General features: G+C 51.9%; 1 protein-coding gene across 26 annotated transcripts in view; it reads right to left on the bottom strand.

Annotated features, from left to right (window-relative positions):
- Cacna1g (calcium voltage-gated channel subunit alpha1 G) overlaps window positions 1-18,357 on the bottom strand; it is a 64,323-nt gene that overhangs the window by 11,710 nt on the left and 34,256 nt on the right. For 7 of the 26 annotated variants that reach the window (XM_051200359.1, XM_051201873.1, XM_051200280.1 and 4 more), the window contains exons 13-25: window positions 17,585-17,653; window positions 16,013-16,097; window positions 15,736-15,932; window positions 12,079-12,510; window positions 11,174-11,274; window positions 10,936-11,059; window positions 9,283-9,351; window positions 8,944-9,128; window positions 7,995-8,121; window positions 6,370-6,495; window positions 5,377-5,466; window positions 4,734-4,947; window positions 2,714-2,767 (exon numbers count right to left, since the gene is read on the bottom strand). In XM_051200359.1, coding sequence (XP_051056316.1) covers window positions 2,714-2,767; window positions 4,734-4,947; window positions 5,377-5,466; window positions 6,370-6,495; window positions 7,995-8,121; window positions 8,944-9,128; window positions 9,283-9,351; window positions 10,936-11,059; window positions 11,174-11,274; window positions 12,079-12,510; window positions 15,736-15,932; window positions 16,013-16,097; window positions 17,585-17,653 — 1,873 coding nt within the window. The remainder of the gene's footprint in view (window positions 1-2,713; window positions 2,768-4,733; window positions 4,948-5,376; window positions 5,467-6,369; window positions 6,496-7,994; window positions 8,122-8,943; window positions 9,129-9,282; window positions 9,352-10,935; window positions 11,060-11,173; window positions 11,275-12,078; window positions 12,511-15,735; window positions 15,933-16,012; window positions 16,098-17,584; window positions 17,654-18,357) is intronic. The other 19 variants (XM_051202054.1, XM_051201415.1, XM_051200878.1 and 16 more) reach the window with 7 other exon arrangements.

Below are 18,357 nucleotides of genomic sequence, written 5' to 3' on the forward strand. Positions count from 1 at the left end.
AGGTATCTATCTGTTCATGGCCACAGGTCCCAAATACCCTTCTACCTGAACCCCTAGCCCTGATTGGCAGGCATTTAGGAGACCCTCCATTAGAACACATGTCAAAAAAAAAAAAAAAAAAAAAAAAAAATCACCAAGCCAACTAGAATGGCCTGTCCTCCCGCGGCCCCTTTGCCATCCAGACAGACCCAGAGAGTAAGTGGCCAGCACCAGAATGAGACAGTAAGGCCCCAGCCTCCAGCTTGATCTCCTGGGTCCTACTAGTAACAACTGCCTTTGGCAGAGTAGAGCTCAGAGGGAGGCAGTGGGAGAGAGGCACCAGGCCCCTCGGGAGGCCCAGGGGCAAATGAGGAGAGCTGGAGGGGGCTGTGAGCGACAGCAACAGGCTCAGAGAGTTAGTGGCGGTCACAGGGAGCCCGAGGCACAGCCAGGGCAGCAGGTGTGCCAAGGGCAGTGGTAGGGAATAGGCTTTTCAGCAGGGATATAGGCCCCCCACGGCAAAAGCCATGCTGCCCTGGGTCCTGGCCTGGTGGGAAGAAAAGAAGGTTAGTGGGGATGGAGGCCAGAGGTGGCTGAGGAGATAAAATTGGTGCTGGAGGTTGAGTGTCACAGGGCTGGTCTTGTCCCCCAGTAGCCATGATCTCTCCCTTTAGACCTAAGGGTCTGCTTAGGCCCAGTGTCTCCAAGATCCAACGTTTCCCTTTCACCGTTTCCTGGGTCAGGTGATCCCTCCTGCTGGCCGATGCAGGGGGATGGGTGAAAGTGCTTTGGCAGGAAAGGGGGGCTTATCTGTTTGACTCTCAGAATTCCCAGACTAGAGACTTGGCTTCACTCCTGTCACCATGGTAGATAGACTGGCATGCCAGCGCCCCAGCATCTGGGAGTCTATTAGAAATCCAGGGCCAAGATCTCTGCCGGAGACCTTTAGGGTGAGTCCCAGGAAGCCCTTCCTGTCTCTCCATGTAAGTGTTACTCACATTGAAGTTTGGCAAGCTCTGATATAATCCTGATGAACCCTTGGCCCTGAGAAGAGGGATGTTAGATGTTAGGAGGCCAGGTTTCAGAGTAGGTTGTTACTACAACCAAAGAGAGAATCTCATGTGCTGGCAGGAGCAAGCCAGGGCCCCGGGGGTAGGGGTACTGGATGAGATAGCCAGCGTATGCTGCGGCATTGGTGTGGTGTGCCTTGATGGCTGTGCCTGCACATAATGATTAATGGGACAGTCCCCGGGGTGGAGGAGCTCAGTGGGCCAGCCCTATGTTTGGGTGGTATATAAGGGTAAAAGGGAGTGTGTGTGTTCTCCAGTCTCCACACCAATCTGCTGTCCAATACCTCAGAAAGGTGAAGCTAAAGGCCACTTCCTCCCACCTTCCCCACATCCCCTCCCACGTCAGAAACTTGGAAAACAATCTGACAGAGAGACACAGGGATCCTAGCAATAAAGACACAAACCAGCCAGAGCCCCCTGAGCCCCCAGAGGGATGCTAGTCAATGCCAACACCATAGCTCAGGACCATGGCAACAGGAGATGACGATCTGCCAAGGCTCAGAATGTCCCTTGAGTAGGTCTCTGAGCCCTCACAGACCCCACAGCCCATTCCCCCAGGGTGGCGCCTGCCTGAGTTGGGCAGTGAGGAATGATACAATTGGTGGTTCCCAGGCTGAAAACCCAAGCCCATGGCAACAGAGAAAGCAGCCATGGGGGGACTTTCATTCTCAATAAAATTTCCCTAGGTTTTAAAAGGAATCATACATTTGCTCATGTGAAGACCCCATAGACTAATTTAATGGCAAAACAGTTCTCTTCACCATCATTTAGTGTGTGACCTTCTGCAGCTCAGAAGCTCTGATTGGCAATTAAATGTGCCTTTGATTAGTAAAAATAGTGGAACAAAGCCAGCCTTATCCACAAGCTCCCACTTCAGACAGTCTTCCAAACTGTAGGATCTGTGGGAGGAGGCCATAAGGGGAATCCTGGGATAAACAGCTTGGGGACCACCAGGTGGAGACGTCAGGGGATGCAATGAGGCCCCACAGCCCTTGCCATAGACTCTGGTCTTCCCAGCCTCCATCTGGGACCAGTATTAGGGGACTAGGAGACAGAGTGGGGCACAGGGTGAGGGGCAGGCACTGGGATGTCTTCCCAGAGACACACACAGCTTTTGGAGGTAAGGACTCAACTTGTTCTCAAACCTCTGGCTTTTGGGGGGGAGAAGCTTATAGATAACACAGTCTCTCAGTTCCCAATTCCTGGTGTTTGTAGCGATGATGTGGCCACCGTGATTACTTGACTATTAATGAGTTGGTTCAATTATTCATTGCTACATTTTTAAAACAAATCCTTCCCCTCGCTGCTCCTCTCATCCTCTCCCTTGGATCAAAGACTCCCCTTCAGACAAGAGAAGGCAGAGATTTGCAGCTTAATAATCAAATGGTGCAAACAGGAGATCAGGGAGTAGGTGCAGAATCCCGAGACCTCTTCAGAAAACCTGGATCCTCCAAGAACTGTTAAGCCAGAGGGGCCAGGACCACCTCACTTCCATCCAGCTTATCATGGGCCTACAGGGGTTGGGGGAGGAATGGGGTGGGGGACGACGCAGGCTCTGCCCTCTTGGGGGCCCCCCAGGACCCTCAGCCCTTTACCCCTAGAGCCATGGAGAGGGAGCAAAGAGCATGTCCCCACACGCATGAACCACACCCCAGACGCAGTACCTGACGCAGCGCTGGCTGAGCTGCCGGAAGCAATTACATCGTCCAACATTAGATCTAAAAGAACGAAACACGACATTGGTCATTGACCGGACCAGGTGCGCTGGGCAGGGCCCCTCAGCGGCTCGATCCCCCTCAACTCCAACCCTCACTCTGCCTACAAATAGGGTATGCCGAACACTAGCAATTGGTTCTGAATGCCCAACCCCAGACTTGGGCACCTGAAGAAGACAAATGTTTCAGCCAGCTCTCCAGGGTCACAGGGGTGGGAAGGTACTGGAGGGAGGCAGGCAGACTGTCATCAGAACAGATGTCCACTCCTACCCCCACTGTGGCTTCAGCTGCACCTGAACAGCTACAGACCCCAGAAGTGGAGGCAGCTGGTCAGGCCGAGGCTACAGTGCCTCCTGCCAAAAAATCCATCTGCAGATAGATGCCTTGTTGAGGCAGCTCACCACAAGGGGTGTGTGGTGGGTGGAGCAGAAGTGGGAGTGTGGCCCCGGGGACGGATACCTGCTCAGCTTTAGAATCTACAGGGAAGCCAAGGCCAGGCCCCAATCCAGAGCTGGGAAGAGGGGGACCTCTGAAGGGTGGTGGGTGGTGCAAGAGATGGGGAGTTGTACCGGCTCATGGCTACCTGGGGGCCAGAGTCCCCCTCCACATCGCCGTGGAGCAAGTCTGGCCTCACCCCACTCTTATCCTTGTCTGTAACTTTGCATTCTCCCCTTCCTCCAAGCACAAGAAGATGCAGCTGAGAGCACAAGGGGGCAGAGGCACTGAGCCCCTCACTCATTTGGTGGTACTCACATTTCCACACACCAAAGGGAAACTCAGAGCGCGGCACACATCTGATCGGCGGTAGGCAGAGGGTTTGTGAGCGGGTGGAGAGGAGGGAAACCCACAGACCAAACAGGGAGAGACACAGGGAGACACACAAAGGCTTTGAAACCCACACACAGAGACACGCGGAAGGATGTGGGCTGTGACTGAGAGAGGCACGGAGATGACTGAGTACCAGACAGACAGGAGCCCTGAATGGGAGCCAGGTGCACACACACCTGCATACAGGCTGCCAGAAACAAGGCAGCTATGGAGCTGCTCTCCTTCCTTCCCAACTCCATGTGTCTTTCCGTGTGTCCCAGCCTGTCCCCGGCAAAGCATGACGGTGAGAGGCATGAAGCCTCACCCACCCTGTGCAAGAGATGCTGGAAGTACAGGCGAGGGCTTTCCTATGAGCTTAAACCTTTCCAGAGACAAGAGAAGACTCTTCCAATCCTTTCCTTTTCTCCTTCTCACCCTTCCTTTCTTTGTTCAGCTTTTTGAGACAGGGTCTCACTGTTTAGCCCAAGCTGGCCTCACACTCCCTATGTAGCCCAGGCTAGCTTTGAACCTAGGGCCCTTCTGTTTCTGCTTCCTGAGTCATTCTCTGATCATAGACTTGTGCTACCACACCTGGCTTTCCTTTCCTTTCTTCTTTGCCAAGAAAAGCACCAACCATCATGGAGCGAAGTAGTTTTGCTGGAGAAAGGGAAAGGGCCACAGTTCTGACATTCATTCTTAACCACCCACTCTTTACAGACTCAGCCGAGTCCTGGCTGAGCCGCTATGGACTCTGAGCAAGTACAGAGGTTAGAATACTTGCTGGGCAAGCCTGTGTTGATCTGAGTTGGCACCTAGGCTCATCCCTCGGTCACTGGACACCAATACAGTGAGGTATAATGTTAGGTCAGGTGGACGTCCCTCCTCTGAGAGACAACTGAGATGCTAAGTGTCAGTTTCTACCTGGCATCCTCTGGGGAATATGAGGCTGAGACCGAGGGAGCCTCCTGGGGGGACAGCACCTTCCCCATGGAGCTGACCTGGTCTGCTTCATGCAGGCTCTAAAGGCAGACATGCTGTTGAGGAAAGGAGATGAGGAGGGGGCAGGAGCACTTCTCCCAGCCCCCAACCCCAGCTCCCAACCCCCTGCAGTCGCAAGGCCAAGGTCAAGCATGACCCAGAGAGATGTGGAAAGACTACCGACCGGCCATCTGCTTCTCCTTACTCCTTCTCTTTTTCTCCAGCCTCCGGAGTCTTTTCTCCTCGCGGCGCCGCGCCTCCTCCTCCTCCTGGTGCTGCCGGCACTTATGGAAGTTCTCCACCACCACGCCCACGAACATGTTCAGGACAAAGAAGGCCACGATGAGTAGGAACGAGATGAAGTACAGCAGCATCCAGGGGTTGTGATTCATGATGGGCTGGTGAGGGGCAGGAAGGCCATGCGGTCACATCAGCCTGATGGGAAGCTATCTCAGGTGCTGCCCACCTTAGCTGGGCTTACACAGAGTTAAATAGCTCCAGGGATTTGACAAGTGAGTGGCTGGTATGAGTTGGCATCAGGCAAGAATGGCTATTCTCTATCTAGTTAGCTGTTTCTTTGTTCTGGCTTGACCCCTGCCCCGAGGGAATGAATGGGAGCCCAGTGTTCTCAGACCTTCAGACTTTTCATGCCAAATTTACCCATCACTTGAAAAAAAAAAATTAAACTTATTGTAGGCCCACAGATGCAACCCTGCAGGAAGCTGCAGTATGTTCTCCTGACCCAGGCTTGCCTGACTACTGTCAGTAACCAACCCAGGCTGAATATGACCTGAACCTAGAAATGGTCCTTCTCACCCCCACCTTACCTGCTGGTCCACACCCACAGCATCCAGCCCATCATACATGATGTCAACCCAACCATCCTTGGAGGCCAGCACAAACAGGGACATCAGAGCCTGGGGGGTTGGGTGGGGGTAGGAAAGGAAATAACAGACTGTTTGAAGCCTCGAATGTATGGCCAAACTACCCACCACATGCCATCAAAGCACCTCTTGGCAACATGTTGGGGTTCCTATTCCATGTCCCAGGAGAACACTCTGTCCCAGCCCCCCCCCATGGTTGGTCAGAAGCTATGAGAGATAACTAAGTCTCTGGCCTCATCTAGGGTGGGAGGCTCCTAAGGCTTTAGGAGGCTAGAAACCAAAACCAACCAGTAAGAACTAGTCACTTCATTTTTGTTGGGTGTTTTTTGTGTTTGTTTGTTTGTTTGTTTTTGGGCAGTCATAGGGATCGTCGAACCCATGTCCCTGTGAACAGGAGGCAAGTGCACCACCCTGGACCTCCCCAGCCTGGCTACTTCACTGTCTACATGAATCTATTCCTACAAATGGGGAGGAAAAGGGATCCCTCTGGAAAAGATGACCCCTGATCCCCTAAGCAATTACACGTTTCATACATCATACACTTACACACCCCAAGGAAACAGTAGCACAAGCTATTCTCCAGATGAGAAATCGCAGGTCCCTTGTAGGTAAGCTGCCCAAAGTCACTGAACTGTCAAAGATGGCGCCGGGGTTCATATAAAAAATAACCTGCTCTCAACCTCACAGGTGCTCTCTGCCCAGCCAGCCCTCTACCTTCTCTGAGCCTCCATCCCGTTATCTTTGGGGAGCTACAGGTCTTTGTGGTCTGTTCCCTGGAGTGTGCAGGTATGCTAGCTCTGGGAGACAGTGGCAGTGAGCCAGCTGAAGGGCAACCTCTGTGGTTGCCCATTCCAGCTGACTTGGTGCACATTACTCAGGATGGATGGACCCCCCCCCACACTCCAAGTTTCTCCCCACCCCAAACCTGTCACTCACCTGGCCCAGGTTGTCAAAGTTGTACTTGTGCCTGACCCATCGGTAACTGGCCTCAGCACAATCAGATTTGTTGGTGATGTTCCTGGTGTCCTCACCCTGACACACGAAAAACTTCCCTTTGAAGAGCTAAAAACAGGTGTGGGAGACAGAGTGAGCCCGGGCTCCCAAGCCGGCAGTAGCTCTGAGTCCAGGGATATAGCACGCCCTGGGGGATGGAGCTCTTTACCTCTGGGGTCAGTCAGAAACCCTGACAGGAAGCTGCCCTCTAGGTACCCTCTTCCCAGAGGAAGGACAACGAGGAAGGAGAGAGTTAGCCATTCCCTTCTACTAAGAGTATGGCCAATGGTGCTCCGGATGGAAAGAGGGGAAGTCCAAAAGTCCCCGGGAGAACAATACTCCTTTAGCCCACCCAGTCTTACTGGACCAGCTGTGCTAGAGTGGGCTCCACAATCTTATAACAAGAAGCGCAAGTGATTCTGATGGATGGTAAGGATGAGTTGCACAGATTATGAGCCCCACTTTAAAGAGAGAAAAACTTAAGGCCCAGAGAACTTCAGTCACTCACTAAGACATTAGCTGGCAGAAAAGGTCCTAAATCTGGGTCTGTCTAGAAAGTTTACTCTTGCTCCAGGATAGCCCAGGCCATGCCTGCTGGGGTGGTAGGGAAGGGATTTAAAGGCCGGGAGGGTGGGGGCCTGAGGAAACCGTTTAGGGCACACATAAACCCACAGGATTGGATTCAACAATGGTTCACTCCCAAGCCAAGGGAAGTGGGAACCGGGTGGGCACCAGACCACATGTGGGGTGAGGGTGGGACAGAGAAGCTCTGGTAAATGTAGCTTGGTCCTTGGGGCTACAGAATTTCTAGGAAACCAAGGAACAGCCCCTCCCCAGGGCATAGTGGGCATTCTAGAAGCTGAAGGAGGAAGGAGGGGAGAGTGTTAGCAGCCACCCAGGCGTTCCCACACTGCCCAGCAGCCAGCTGTCTAGCCTGCAGCTGGAGCAGGGACACTATAAGACAACTAAGCGGTGGAAGACGGGCCGAGGGGCTCCCCAGTCCCCTGGGGTGTCTGCTGAACCCTGCAGGCTGCTGTGGCTCTTTTTCCTCCAGAGCCAAGTTCTTTCTCTGGGCCAGAAGCCAGGTTTCTCAGGCAGCCCCCACTTCCTGCCTTGTCTAGGGTCTACACCCGCCGCCTGCCAGCACTCTGTTAACCTGGCCCAGCTGTCTGGGCCCTGGATCCCCAGGCCTGGCACTCAGCCCACCCTGCTCAGAGAAGCAAAGAATGGAGGGGATCACGGAGCAGACCAACATGTATAATCAAGACACCGGGGTGGGGGGTGGGAGGGAGTGGAGGGTGGGGAAGTGGGGGGGTCAGGGGAGTGGGGGTGTGTGGGAACAACAGGCTACAGTTACCGATGGGCCTGAAGCCTCTGTGAAACTGGAGGGTCCCCTAAGGGTTCCCAGTTTTCTGTAAAACTCCCATCAGGCAAAGGAGCCTGAAGCCTAGGCCCCGGAGGGAAGGGCTGTTCATTTTTTTTGGAACAATGGCAGCAGGGCCAGAAGGAGAGGAGGGACTCCTCAGGCTTCCCCAGACAGACTCCCCAGGCCACCCACCCCTGCACACCTGCACCCCCAGAATGCCAAAAATGATGAAGAAGGCACAGCAGATGACCACAATGTTGCCAATGGGCTTGAGAGAGGACATCAGCGTCTCTACCACCAGCTTCAGCCCCTGGGCCCGGCTGATGACCCTGGAGAGCAGAGGGAGGGGCGGTGAATAGGACCCTTCCACCCACCCAGACCTTAGCTTGCTGTCCCTCCACTCTGCCCTCCCAGCCTGTTATGTGCAAGTTCCCTTTTCACAGAGCTCCCACCACGAGGACCTCCCCTTCTGCAGCCTCCAAACAGGGACCTGCAGCTCCCAAATCTTCACCTCCACCTTCAGGCTATCAAGTGTATTTCCTCATCTGGCTGGGAGTGGAAAGGACTCAACTCAGGGAGGAGTTGCCCAGGGAGGTGGGAGTGACGACAACCAGGAGACAGTGGGGACAGGGAGGGACAGGGAAGGGGAGAAGGACCATCACAGACAGGGAAATAGCACGACCATTTTGGCATCATATCATCCCCAGTCAGGAGAAATTCTGAGTTAGGAGGTTGGGACTGCCTGACTGGGGAGGCAGAGCCCCTGCTAAGGCAGTGTTAGCAGGGGCGATCCCGGCGGGCTGCAGAAGGTGAGGAAAGACAGTTGGAGGATCTGTGTGTCACTCACAGGGAGGGCAAGAACATCACCCTGAGGGGACTCGAAAGGGCCCTGCGAGCCTTTCTATTGTGCTCCCAATAGAGCTAGTCCCAGCATAGCTGGAACAGAAGGGTGTGCCACATGGGAAAGGCATGTACAGAACTGACAGCAGCTGTGTATCTTGGAGGGAAGTGACCAGAACAGTAATTTGAGTGTCAACTGGAGTAGAACACAGAATTTCCTCAGGTCATAACCGGGAGATAGAGTGCACGAGGGATTTGGTTCCCTTGTAGGGGTGTTGGTTATTAAAGGTGGCCGGGGTGGGGGGTGTCACCTGAGTGGACGTAGGGTCCGCAGCAGCCTCAGCACCCTCAACATGCCAAGGATCTTGGTGCCACTGTCGGAGACCATGGATACCAGGATGTCGATGACAGAGATGAGCACCAGCAAGCCGTCCAGCACATTCCAGCTGCTGCGCAGGTAGGCCTGTTCCCCAAAGCACCAGCCCAGTGCCACCACCTGGGGACCACCACCACCGTCATTGGTACTAGCCACTCTCCTGGCAGTCCCCAACCCTGCCCTCCACTGTGGCCAACCTTCCTACCCCCTACTATCTCCATTATCCCCATACCCACTGGAGGGCCCAAACCAGTCCTGCCCCTCTCCTCCTTACCTTCACGGTCATTTCAGCCAGAAAGACTGCGGTGAAGATGTAATTGGAGAGCGTGAGGAAGATTCGTTCCTGCAGGAGAGAGAACCACCTACCTATTAGGAGGCCCATCCGTGGGCCAGATCTGCTCTGTGTGAAGAAGTCAAAACAGTTCCAGATCTTTGATACCGAAAGAGCTGTTCCCCATCACAGTGCCACCTCCAGCCTGACTCACAACTCTGCAAAGTTTGCCCCTGCCCTGAACAGACGAACCTCTGCTGTGTGCTGTAGAGGGCATAGGCTGCTATCTGAACTCCCAGTTCCTTGATTTCTTTCTTGAAACTGGAGCAGGACTGAACTTGGTCTCCAACCCTGCCTGCCATTCCACCAGCTCACTTGCCTTCCTGCTGTGAGCCCCAGAAATGGTGCAGCAGGCAGGCTCGGGAGCTTGAGTACAGACTGTGCCACCCTGGGGCCACATTTATGCTGGGCACTGGTGCCGTAGTGCCCTGGTATTTATGGACTGAGGTCATCCCTTATGGCTGAGAGAAGGGAACTTGAGGGGTGGCCAGCAGTATTGAGTGTGTGTGTGTGTGTGTGTGTGTGTGTGTGTGTGTGTGTGTGCGTGCAACAGAAGATATAGGGACAGAGAAACTGAGTAGGAAGGTAGAGACAGTGTCATGCTGTATGGAGCCTTGGGTGGGCAGCAGGCAGGCATATGGGTGCACCATCCTGGGAAGGGTATCCCCAGGGCTGACACTCACGCACCCACCCAGTCCTGGTGGGCAGGCCCCTCCAATTCTCAGGGTTTCTCCACCGTCTCCTGGTCTGGCTGGAGCCTACCCTAATGGAAAACAAACCCACATAGCACTGAAATCTGAACAGTGATGGAGAAAGCAGCAAGGAGGGGTGAGGGGGACCTCTGGCCACCTTCAAGCCAAGAGGGGAAATGGGGCCACCTCTGTCACCCTTCTAGAACCTGAACTGCTGCTAGTGGGAAGGGCTCTGATGCCAGGCTGGGAGATATAGCTCCCAGAACCAGCTGGGCCCATCCAAAGAACTGAGGCTCTTGGGAAGGATGTCTAGTTACTCAGGCTTCTGTTGTTGCGTGCAAGCAGAAGTCACCAACGTGCCTCCTACCCTCCTTAGGCCCCCTAAGCCTAATTGTTTGTGACTTGGTAGGACCGCAAGGAATAAAGAGTGAGTAGTTCCTCCATCCCACTCTGCACAGCCCTAAGGTGGGGTGTGTGTGAGAGATGCCCCCGGCAATGTACCAGTCACAGTGACACTGAGACTGCTGGCCAGGCACAGGGAAAAAGTACTGCTCTGCCCACACAGGATCAATCTTATGTGACACCTCATCTCAGGACAGGGCTCAGAGGAACAATGGGATATATATGAAGTATCCAGCTGGGCTGTTATGCCAGTAGAAGGGAAACTGAAGCAAAAGAGGACACAGGAGGCATCTTGGTGATGGGGCCAGAAACAAGTACTAGAGTCCAGGAGACCTAAAGAGAGTCCCGGCTTGTCCCCTGGTCATGTCTGTGATGTGTGACCTTAGGCAGACTGGAGACAGTTTGAGCTTTCTCCCCTCCTTTGCTTGTTCTGACTGCTAACCCACGAGGAACCTGACGCTCAGCAGACTTCAACAGAAGTGTTTATATCCTGGTGACTCACAGCACTGTGGGGGTCAATTTTGGGGCGCTCCATGGCGATGGTGATACAGTTGAGGAAGATGATGACCAGGACCACGTGGTCAAACATCTTGTGGGTGATGATCCGGTGGCACAGGAGTCGGAACCTGCTCCAGGGATAGAGGTAAAGGCTGAGAAGGAGAGGCACCTACAGGCTACCCCCGCCGCTGTCTGGCACTTGGACCCCAAGGCTAGCATCCCCAGGTAGTGACACAGCAGACCTTGACTGAGGAGGGAAGATGTAGGCAGACCAGGAATCTCGCTCTCGGCAACAGGCAGGAAGCCGGGCTCTGACCCAGGCTCGTATTCGTTCCCCTTTGCTCTATGAAAGGAACATTGGTGTGTGAGCGGGACCAGGGCTCCAAGCCTTCAAAGTCTGTCTCCTCTTGAACAGTCCTGAACCTGGTCCATCCTTCCCAACTTCTAGATCAGCCCTCTGCCCTGTTCCTTACCTTTATGCCTTAAACCACCTCTCGGCTCCCTATACACCAATTCTCCAGCATCCTCCCCCTCCTCCCCAGCATTCTTAGCCTCTTGCCTCCAGCCCAGCCCCCTGCCTTTCATCCTTCCCTCCCTGCTGGGTTTGGAAACTGCATCCATTATCAAACATTGTACTCATCACAGCTGTCTGCTCAGATACACCTGGGCAGAGGAGACACAGACCCTTCTCATGTGCTAACCCTGCATCCTGGGTCCCTGTCCTTGTGCTCATCTTCAGGGTAAAGGGGGTGGTGAAGGGGGTGGGGGAGGAGTAAGTGGCTAAGGACATGCTGTAAGTCAGGGCTTGTGATGAGGTTCAGATGGGAAAGGGGACAGGTGGGGAGGGGAGATGTCAGTTTAGAGAGATGAGTGATGGGTCTTCCTGAGTCACAGGGGGAGGGCCATGAAAGATTCATACACATCTGCCTGAAACCATTCATATCCACCAAGGACAGCCGAGAGCAGTCAGCCCTGGCCACAAGCATGAGGGCTTGAGGCTCTGCAGGGTGGCAGAGAGAAAGACTGCTCGGAGGCCAGATTGCAGGCTGGGCATTTCTGGTGATAAATCCCTTATACTGCTGCCTGGGCAAGCTGCCCTCTCTCAAGATCAGGGGTGAGGGGTCACTGTGCCCCACGGAAATCTTACCAGGTTGCCCTCATCATCGCCGTCATCCCCATCCAGTGGGGGGTCATCAGGCCTCAGGGCCCTGGCCAAACGCCCTGAAGCTGACTTGCCATTGCAGTCTTGGTGCTCAGAGGTAGAGCTTCGGCCACTGGCTGTGCGGTGCAACCCTGGCACCTGCAGGGTGTCAGGCAGGTCGAAAGAACTCTTGGCCTCATGGTCCAAGGAGCCCCTGTGGCGATGGTCACTGCCTGCTGGGCTGGCCCGCTCCTCTTCCGAACTCTCCTCCTCATCCTGGCTTTCCTGACCCTCTCCTGACAGCAGGGACCTCCGCTCCCCACTTGGACTCCTACGCTTTAGGCTGGGGGCCCTGCCCAAGCTGTTGCGGCTGGAGCGCCTGCTGGTCCAGCTGCTTGCCGCACTCCAGGGACTGTGTGGGGAGCTGCGGGCACTTGGCTGCAGGATGAGCACAAAAGAAATGATGTCAGCTGAGCCAGCAAGGACCTTCATTTCTCTTATGTACCCCTACTATCCTGTGAGCCTCCCTTGAATGGACATTGGGAGGTTAACTGGAGGTCTGGGATACAATGCCTCAGTTCAGACCCTGCTTCAACCTGCTTTCTCATCTGTAAAGTAGATCCAGAGAAAGCACTCGTTTTTCATTTAGCTTGTGAGATGAGTATTGTCATAACTGAGAGGCAGCATAAAATAATGGCAAGAAAGAACTCAAATAACTCAGTAGCAAGAAAGCCAGTGGTTCTAAACCTGTGGGTCGTGGTCCCATTTAGGGTAGAATGACCCTTTCACAGGGGTCACCTAAAGCCATAGAAATAAACACAGATATTTACATTATAATTCATAACAGTAGCAAAATTATAGTTATGAAGTAGCAATGAAAATAGTTTTATGGTTGGGGGTCACCATGATATGAACCACTGAAAAAGTAATACAACTGATAGTTGGGTGTGATGATGTAGGCCTTTAATCCCAGCACTTTGGAGGGAATCGGAGACAGGGACCAGGAGTTCACGGTTATCCTTGCCTATACGTCAAGCTCAATGCTAGCCTGACACATGAGTCTCTGTCTCAATAAAACTAAACAACAAAAGTGAACAGAGGACCTGAGTAAGCATTTCTCAAAAGAAGACAAAAACTACAAGCAAGTATACATGGAAAATGTTCAGTATCATTAATCATCAGGGGAAAGCTAATCATTTCTTTTTTACTCTTATATGTATGTATATGAGATCTGTGTGTGTGTGTGTGTGTGTGTATGTGTGTATAAAATCTATGGGTGTGTATTATGAGTTTCTCTGTGTGTACATATATATATGTGTGTATGTACATATATATGTATATATATATATGAGATCTATGTGTGTATTGTGTGTGTGATTATATACCTCATGTTTTGATCCTCAGTTTCCACCATATCTTAAGATAAGGTCTCTTATTTATTCTTTATCACTGCTTACCCAGCTAGCCTTTGAACTCCCATGATCCTCCTGTCTCTGCCCATCTCACCTTAGGAGCAGCTCTATGTGTGTTGTGAGATAAAATTAGGTCCTCATGTTTGTGTGGCAAGTGCTTTCCCTACCGAGCCATCTCCAAACCCCTAAAATACAAGTTGAAACAGTAAATGCCCCACACCTGTTGGAATAACTATGGAACAAGTCAATGTGCAGAAAAGGGAACATTTGCACACTGTTGGTAGGAATTTAAATTAGTACAGCTACTGTGGAAAACCATATGGAAGAACTTCAAAAAAATCTAAAAATAGAATGATTATATAGTCCAGCAATTCTACAACTATAGGTATATACCGAAAAGATTCTAAATCACTATGCAAAAAAACCAGCCCTACGCTCATGTTTATCGAGTCACTGTTCACAATAGCAAAGTATCCATCAGCCAAAAGGATTTTAAAAATGGGGTTACACACATGGCTTAGTGGTTATGAACACGAAATTCTCTTTCAAAGAACCCTAGTTCAGTTGCAGCATCCACATTGGGAGGCTCACAACTGCTTATAACTGCAGGATAAGACACACTCTTCTGAACTTTTGAGAGCACTGCTCTCACAGGCACACACACAGACACACACGCACACACATACACACACACAGAGCACTCAGCCTTTACAAAGAAGGTGGTTGGGAAGATGGCTCAGTGGGTAAGATCCTTGCCATACAAGCATGAGGGACTGAATTTGGATAGTCAACATCCATGTACAAAAGCCAATTTTGTCATGCATAGCTGTAACTCTAGCACTGGACCAAGGGTGGAGACAAGCGTATCCCTCAAGTTTGCTGACCAGCCAGGTTAGACAGTAGGTGAGCACCAGTTTCAGCCAGAGACCCTGTCTCAAAAGATAGGTGGAACAATAGAGAAAGACATCCAAAATTGCCCTGTGACCTCCACACATGTGCATATGTGCACATACACACTTAAATACAAATAGTAAAAAAAGGAAAAAAGGAAATCCTGTCACTGACAGTAATGTGGGTGACCTTGGAGAAAAGGATACTAAGCAAAATAATCCAGACAGGGAGAAAAAGATTCCTCTATGATTTCTGTTTGGATTCTGAAAGGACTGAATGTACAGAAGAGCTGGATGGTGGTGGCTCACGGAGCTTGGGAGGCTGGGAGCTAATGGTCCAGGGTACAAAATGTCAATCTGAGCAAAGGAATACACCTATAGTAGCATGATGACTATAAACAGCAATGATCTAATGTATTTTTTGAATTTTCTGAGAGAGTTGACTTCAAATGTGATGAAACAAAAAAAGTATATGAGGCGCTAGATTCATTAATTAACTTAATAATGTCATTTCATATTTGTATGCACCAAATACCAAATTTTACTATATAAGCATATACCATAATTTATCCATTAAAAATAAAGTTAGCTAGCCAATGTGGTGGCGGACACCTTTAATCGTAGTGCTCCAGAGGCAGAGGTAGAGGCAGGCAAAGCTCTGTGAATTCAAGGCCAACCTAGTCTACATAGTGAATTCCAGGCAGCTAGAACTACATTGGGAGACCCTGTCTCAGCAAAGCAAAACAAATAAAGTCTTGACTGAGTGAGATAATCTCTTATCCTAGTATCTGGGAGACCGAGGCAGGAGGACCATGTGTTCAGAACCAGCATGGGCTATGTAGTGAGACCCTGTTTCAAAATGCCAAGTAAAATAATAATAAATTAAAGGTAGAGACTTAAAAAAAAAAAAAAGGTAAAAATTGTATAAGCCTAGTCTTCTGCACTATAAGGCTGGCTTTGTCACCCACTCCAGCCACCTGAGACTAAGGTCCCCATCAGTAAAATGGAAGCAATGATGATATCTCTTTCAGAGTAGTGGAGCAGTAAAGATTACATTCACAATATCTACAACAGAATCTTGCGTGGTATCAAGAGCTAAATTAGTATAAAGTGTAAAGGGGGAAATGTGTACCTCCTTGATCTAAGGGAGAGGCCCACAGAGAAGTTAGATCCTGCCCGGGGTCACACAGGAAGAGAACAGGGGATGCTGGGTAAGAACACTGCTTCCCTAGCCCTGACTGCTCTGTCTAACCCATGTCCCAGGGGCTGTTTCCTTGGATCTGCCTGCCTCCATCCCCTTATCCTGTTGTCCATTAATCTCCCAATCTCCCACAACAAGGTACCAACATGCAATTCCTTACCGGTGACTTCATCTCATGATGGGCAGCTCCAGGCTCCGCAGACCCACTGCTACTGGTGCGGCGAGAGCCAGGGCCCAGAGCTTCCCCCACACCTGTGCTGGAGCTCTTGGGCAGTGACATTGGTGTAGCGGCTGTGTGGATGATGAGGGGCGGCAGAAGGCTCTTTCGTAGCTCCGGGTGTTCTCCCAAGGCTACCACTGCAGGAGGAAAGGGAAGATCCTGAGTCCATCCAGGCAGGTCCAGGGCCAGAGGCTACACCCTCAGGACTATTACTCACAGGCCAAGCGCTTCTTCCGGTCCCCATCACCATCCACGCTGGGTGAAAAGAAATCAGGCTCTGACTCAGACTTGGTGGCATCTCCCTAGGGTCAGGGAACAGTGGGCCATTAGGTCCCTGGCCAGGCAGGTGTCATCAGCATGGACCAAGATCTTCCTCTCATCACACGAACATACCACACACAGACCACAGGAACCAGCAACCACGATAGATACGAGGCATGCATGGGGACAGGCCAGACCACCCAGGCTGGGGGCCTGGGGCTTCCCATGGCTGATGCCTCTGCCTCCCACCAGCCAAACCTTACAAAAGGCCATGGCTAACCAAGCCCACAACACAAGCAGCCTGGCTGGACTGGCACTAAGACCAGCTGAGGGGAGAAGGGGGTGGCTGGATGGGCAGGTGGCACAGGCCAGAGGGGTTGAGAACCAGGGTAAAGTGGCCAGTACAGCCTCAGTTCCAAAAGCCTACTCAAGACCCCTTCCCTTCTCTTCATATTGCCCCTCCCTGAACCCTACCTGTGGATCTGTGAAGGAAACAGAAAGACCCAAGCCAGAGCAACTTAGCACAATGGCACTTTATTTAGTCCCTTGACCTCTGGCCTCCGCCTTTCCCAAGCCCCAGCTTCTTCCTGGCCCAATTTCTACTGATCTCTCTGTCTCTGGGATAGATTGTTTTCCCTTCCTTCTTAGCGGGTCAGTAGGTTTCCCAGTAATTATATACTCCTCCTTAAGAAGTTATTAAAAAAATACTTGATTGCTACTTTTGATAAGGGCATAAATATTGGATAATTGGCATCTCAGGGGATCATTTTCATTAACTCAGTTTACATCCCTAAAGAGGCCTTTAATTATCAAGTGGGATCTCCAGGGGGCTGCTAGGGATGCACAGCACTATGGGGTCCCGTGGGAAGCCTGGCTTCGTCCCAAATTCTAGTGCTAGTACAGGAAACAGCAGAGGACAGGTTTGGCATGAGGGACCAAAAGGAGGGACATGCTCAGAGATGGCTGGTAGAATTTAGCTCAATGACTGGTGGTCAGAGACACAAATTGGTGGGTTTAAAATTTTGTCACAGTACAGCAAGCGCTATGGCCCATCCCTGCATCCTCCCAGGACTTGTACTGAGCTGAGATATCTGTGAGGCCTCTGGTAGAGACTCGGGACAAGGGGCAAAGAGAGAAAGAATGAGGGGCATGTTCTAGGACCACTGAGGCTGGATGTTTCAGACTCCTTCAGGACCCAGGTGCAGGCAGGCACGCATGCGGTGCCCACATACATGTGCACACAGAGGATTCTAAGTCCCTCCCTTCTCTGGCCCATCCACAGGCCCGGCAGTGATGGGAATGTGCCCTCTGCGGCTTGATGTGGGCAGAGAAAAAGATGCTCCTCCCTTCTGTGTCCTCAAGGTGGGGGAAGGGACTCAAAATCAAAGCAAACCTCACAACACCAATGACCACCATGGCGACCACAGGTTGCACGACAGCTGAGCATGAACAGGAGCACAGAGACACAGGGGCAGAGTGGAGGGGGCACTGGGCACAGGGGCATGCCAACTCGTGATTGCATACCTACCCCCTGGGAGTCGACAGGCAGCTGAATACAGCTTAACTGTCCACTCGCATCTTCCCGTTTGCTGATTTCCTACAGGGAGAGGGGGAGGCAGGGAAGGGCTGCTGTTCACAGGCGTTCAGGCCCTCAAAGATCAGCAGTGTCCCAAGAGGATGAAGGAAAGGAAATGAGAGACACGGGGCTGGGAGAGTGGGACAGGACAGCCTTCCAGAATTCAGCCTCAGGCCCCCAGGCCTGGATGAATCTGAAGGGTGAAGGCAGAGGTCACAAAGGTAAGAAGCCCAGGAAGGATCAAGTCCTCCGGTAGTCCTTGTAAGAGTAGCCACCAAGCTTTTCTGTGGAACTAGGGATCAAAACCACAGCCTTGACCTTGCCAGGCGAGTGTTCTACCAAGGAATCACATCCACAGCTCTTGGCTTTTTGAGACAAGTCTTACTACATGGCTCAGACTGGAATGGAACTCAGGATCCTCTTGCCTCTGCCTCCTAAGGGCTAGGATTACAGATGTGTGCCATCATACCCAGCCTTAAACTACTTATGAACAAAGCTCATCATTTCCTTGCAAGGTGGAAGATGGCACCATTACAAGCATCTCGCAGGGTAGGCACCTGAGGTCACAGAAGTTAAAGAAACTGTCCCACACTCTGCAGAGTTAGAAACAGTGGACTGTGGCCCACATCTCCAACTGAGAACACAGCTCCCCTCTCTCTGTTCCAAGGTGCTTGTGTGGGCAGCAAGGGTAGGGATGGGCAAAGAGGGAATAAAGAAGTGGATTA

The sequence above is a fragment of the Phodopus roborovskii genome, unplaced genomic scaffold (genome assembly GCF_943737965.1).
Source record: "Phodopus roborovskii unplaced genomic scaffold, PHOROB, whole genome shotgun sequence".
Classification (NCBI taxonomy): Eukaryota; Metazoa; Chordata; class Mammalia; order Rodentia; family Cricetidae; genus Phodopus; species Phodopus roborovskii.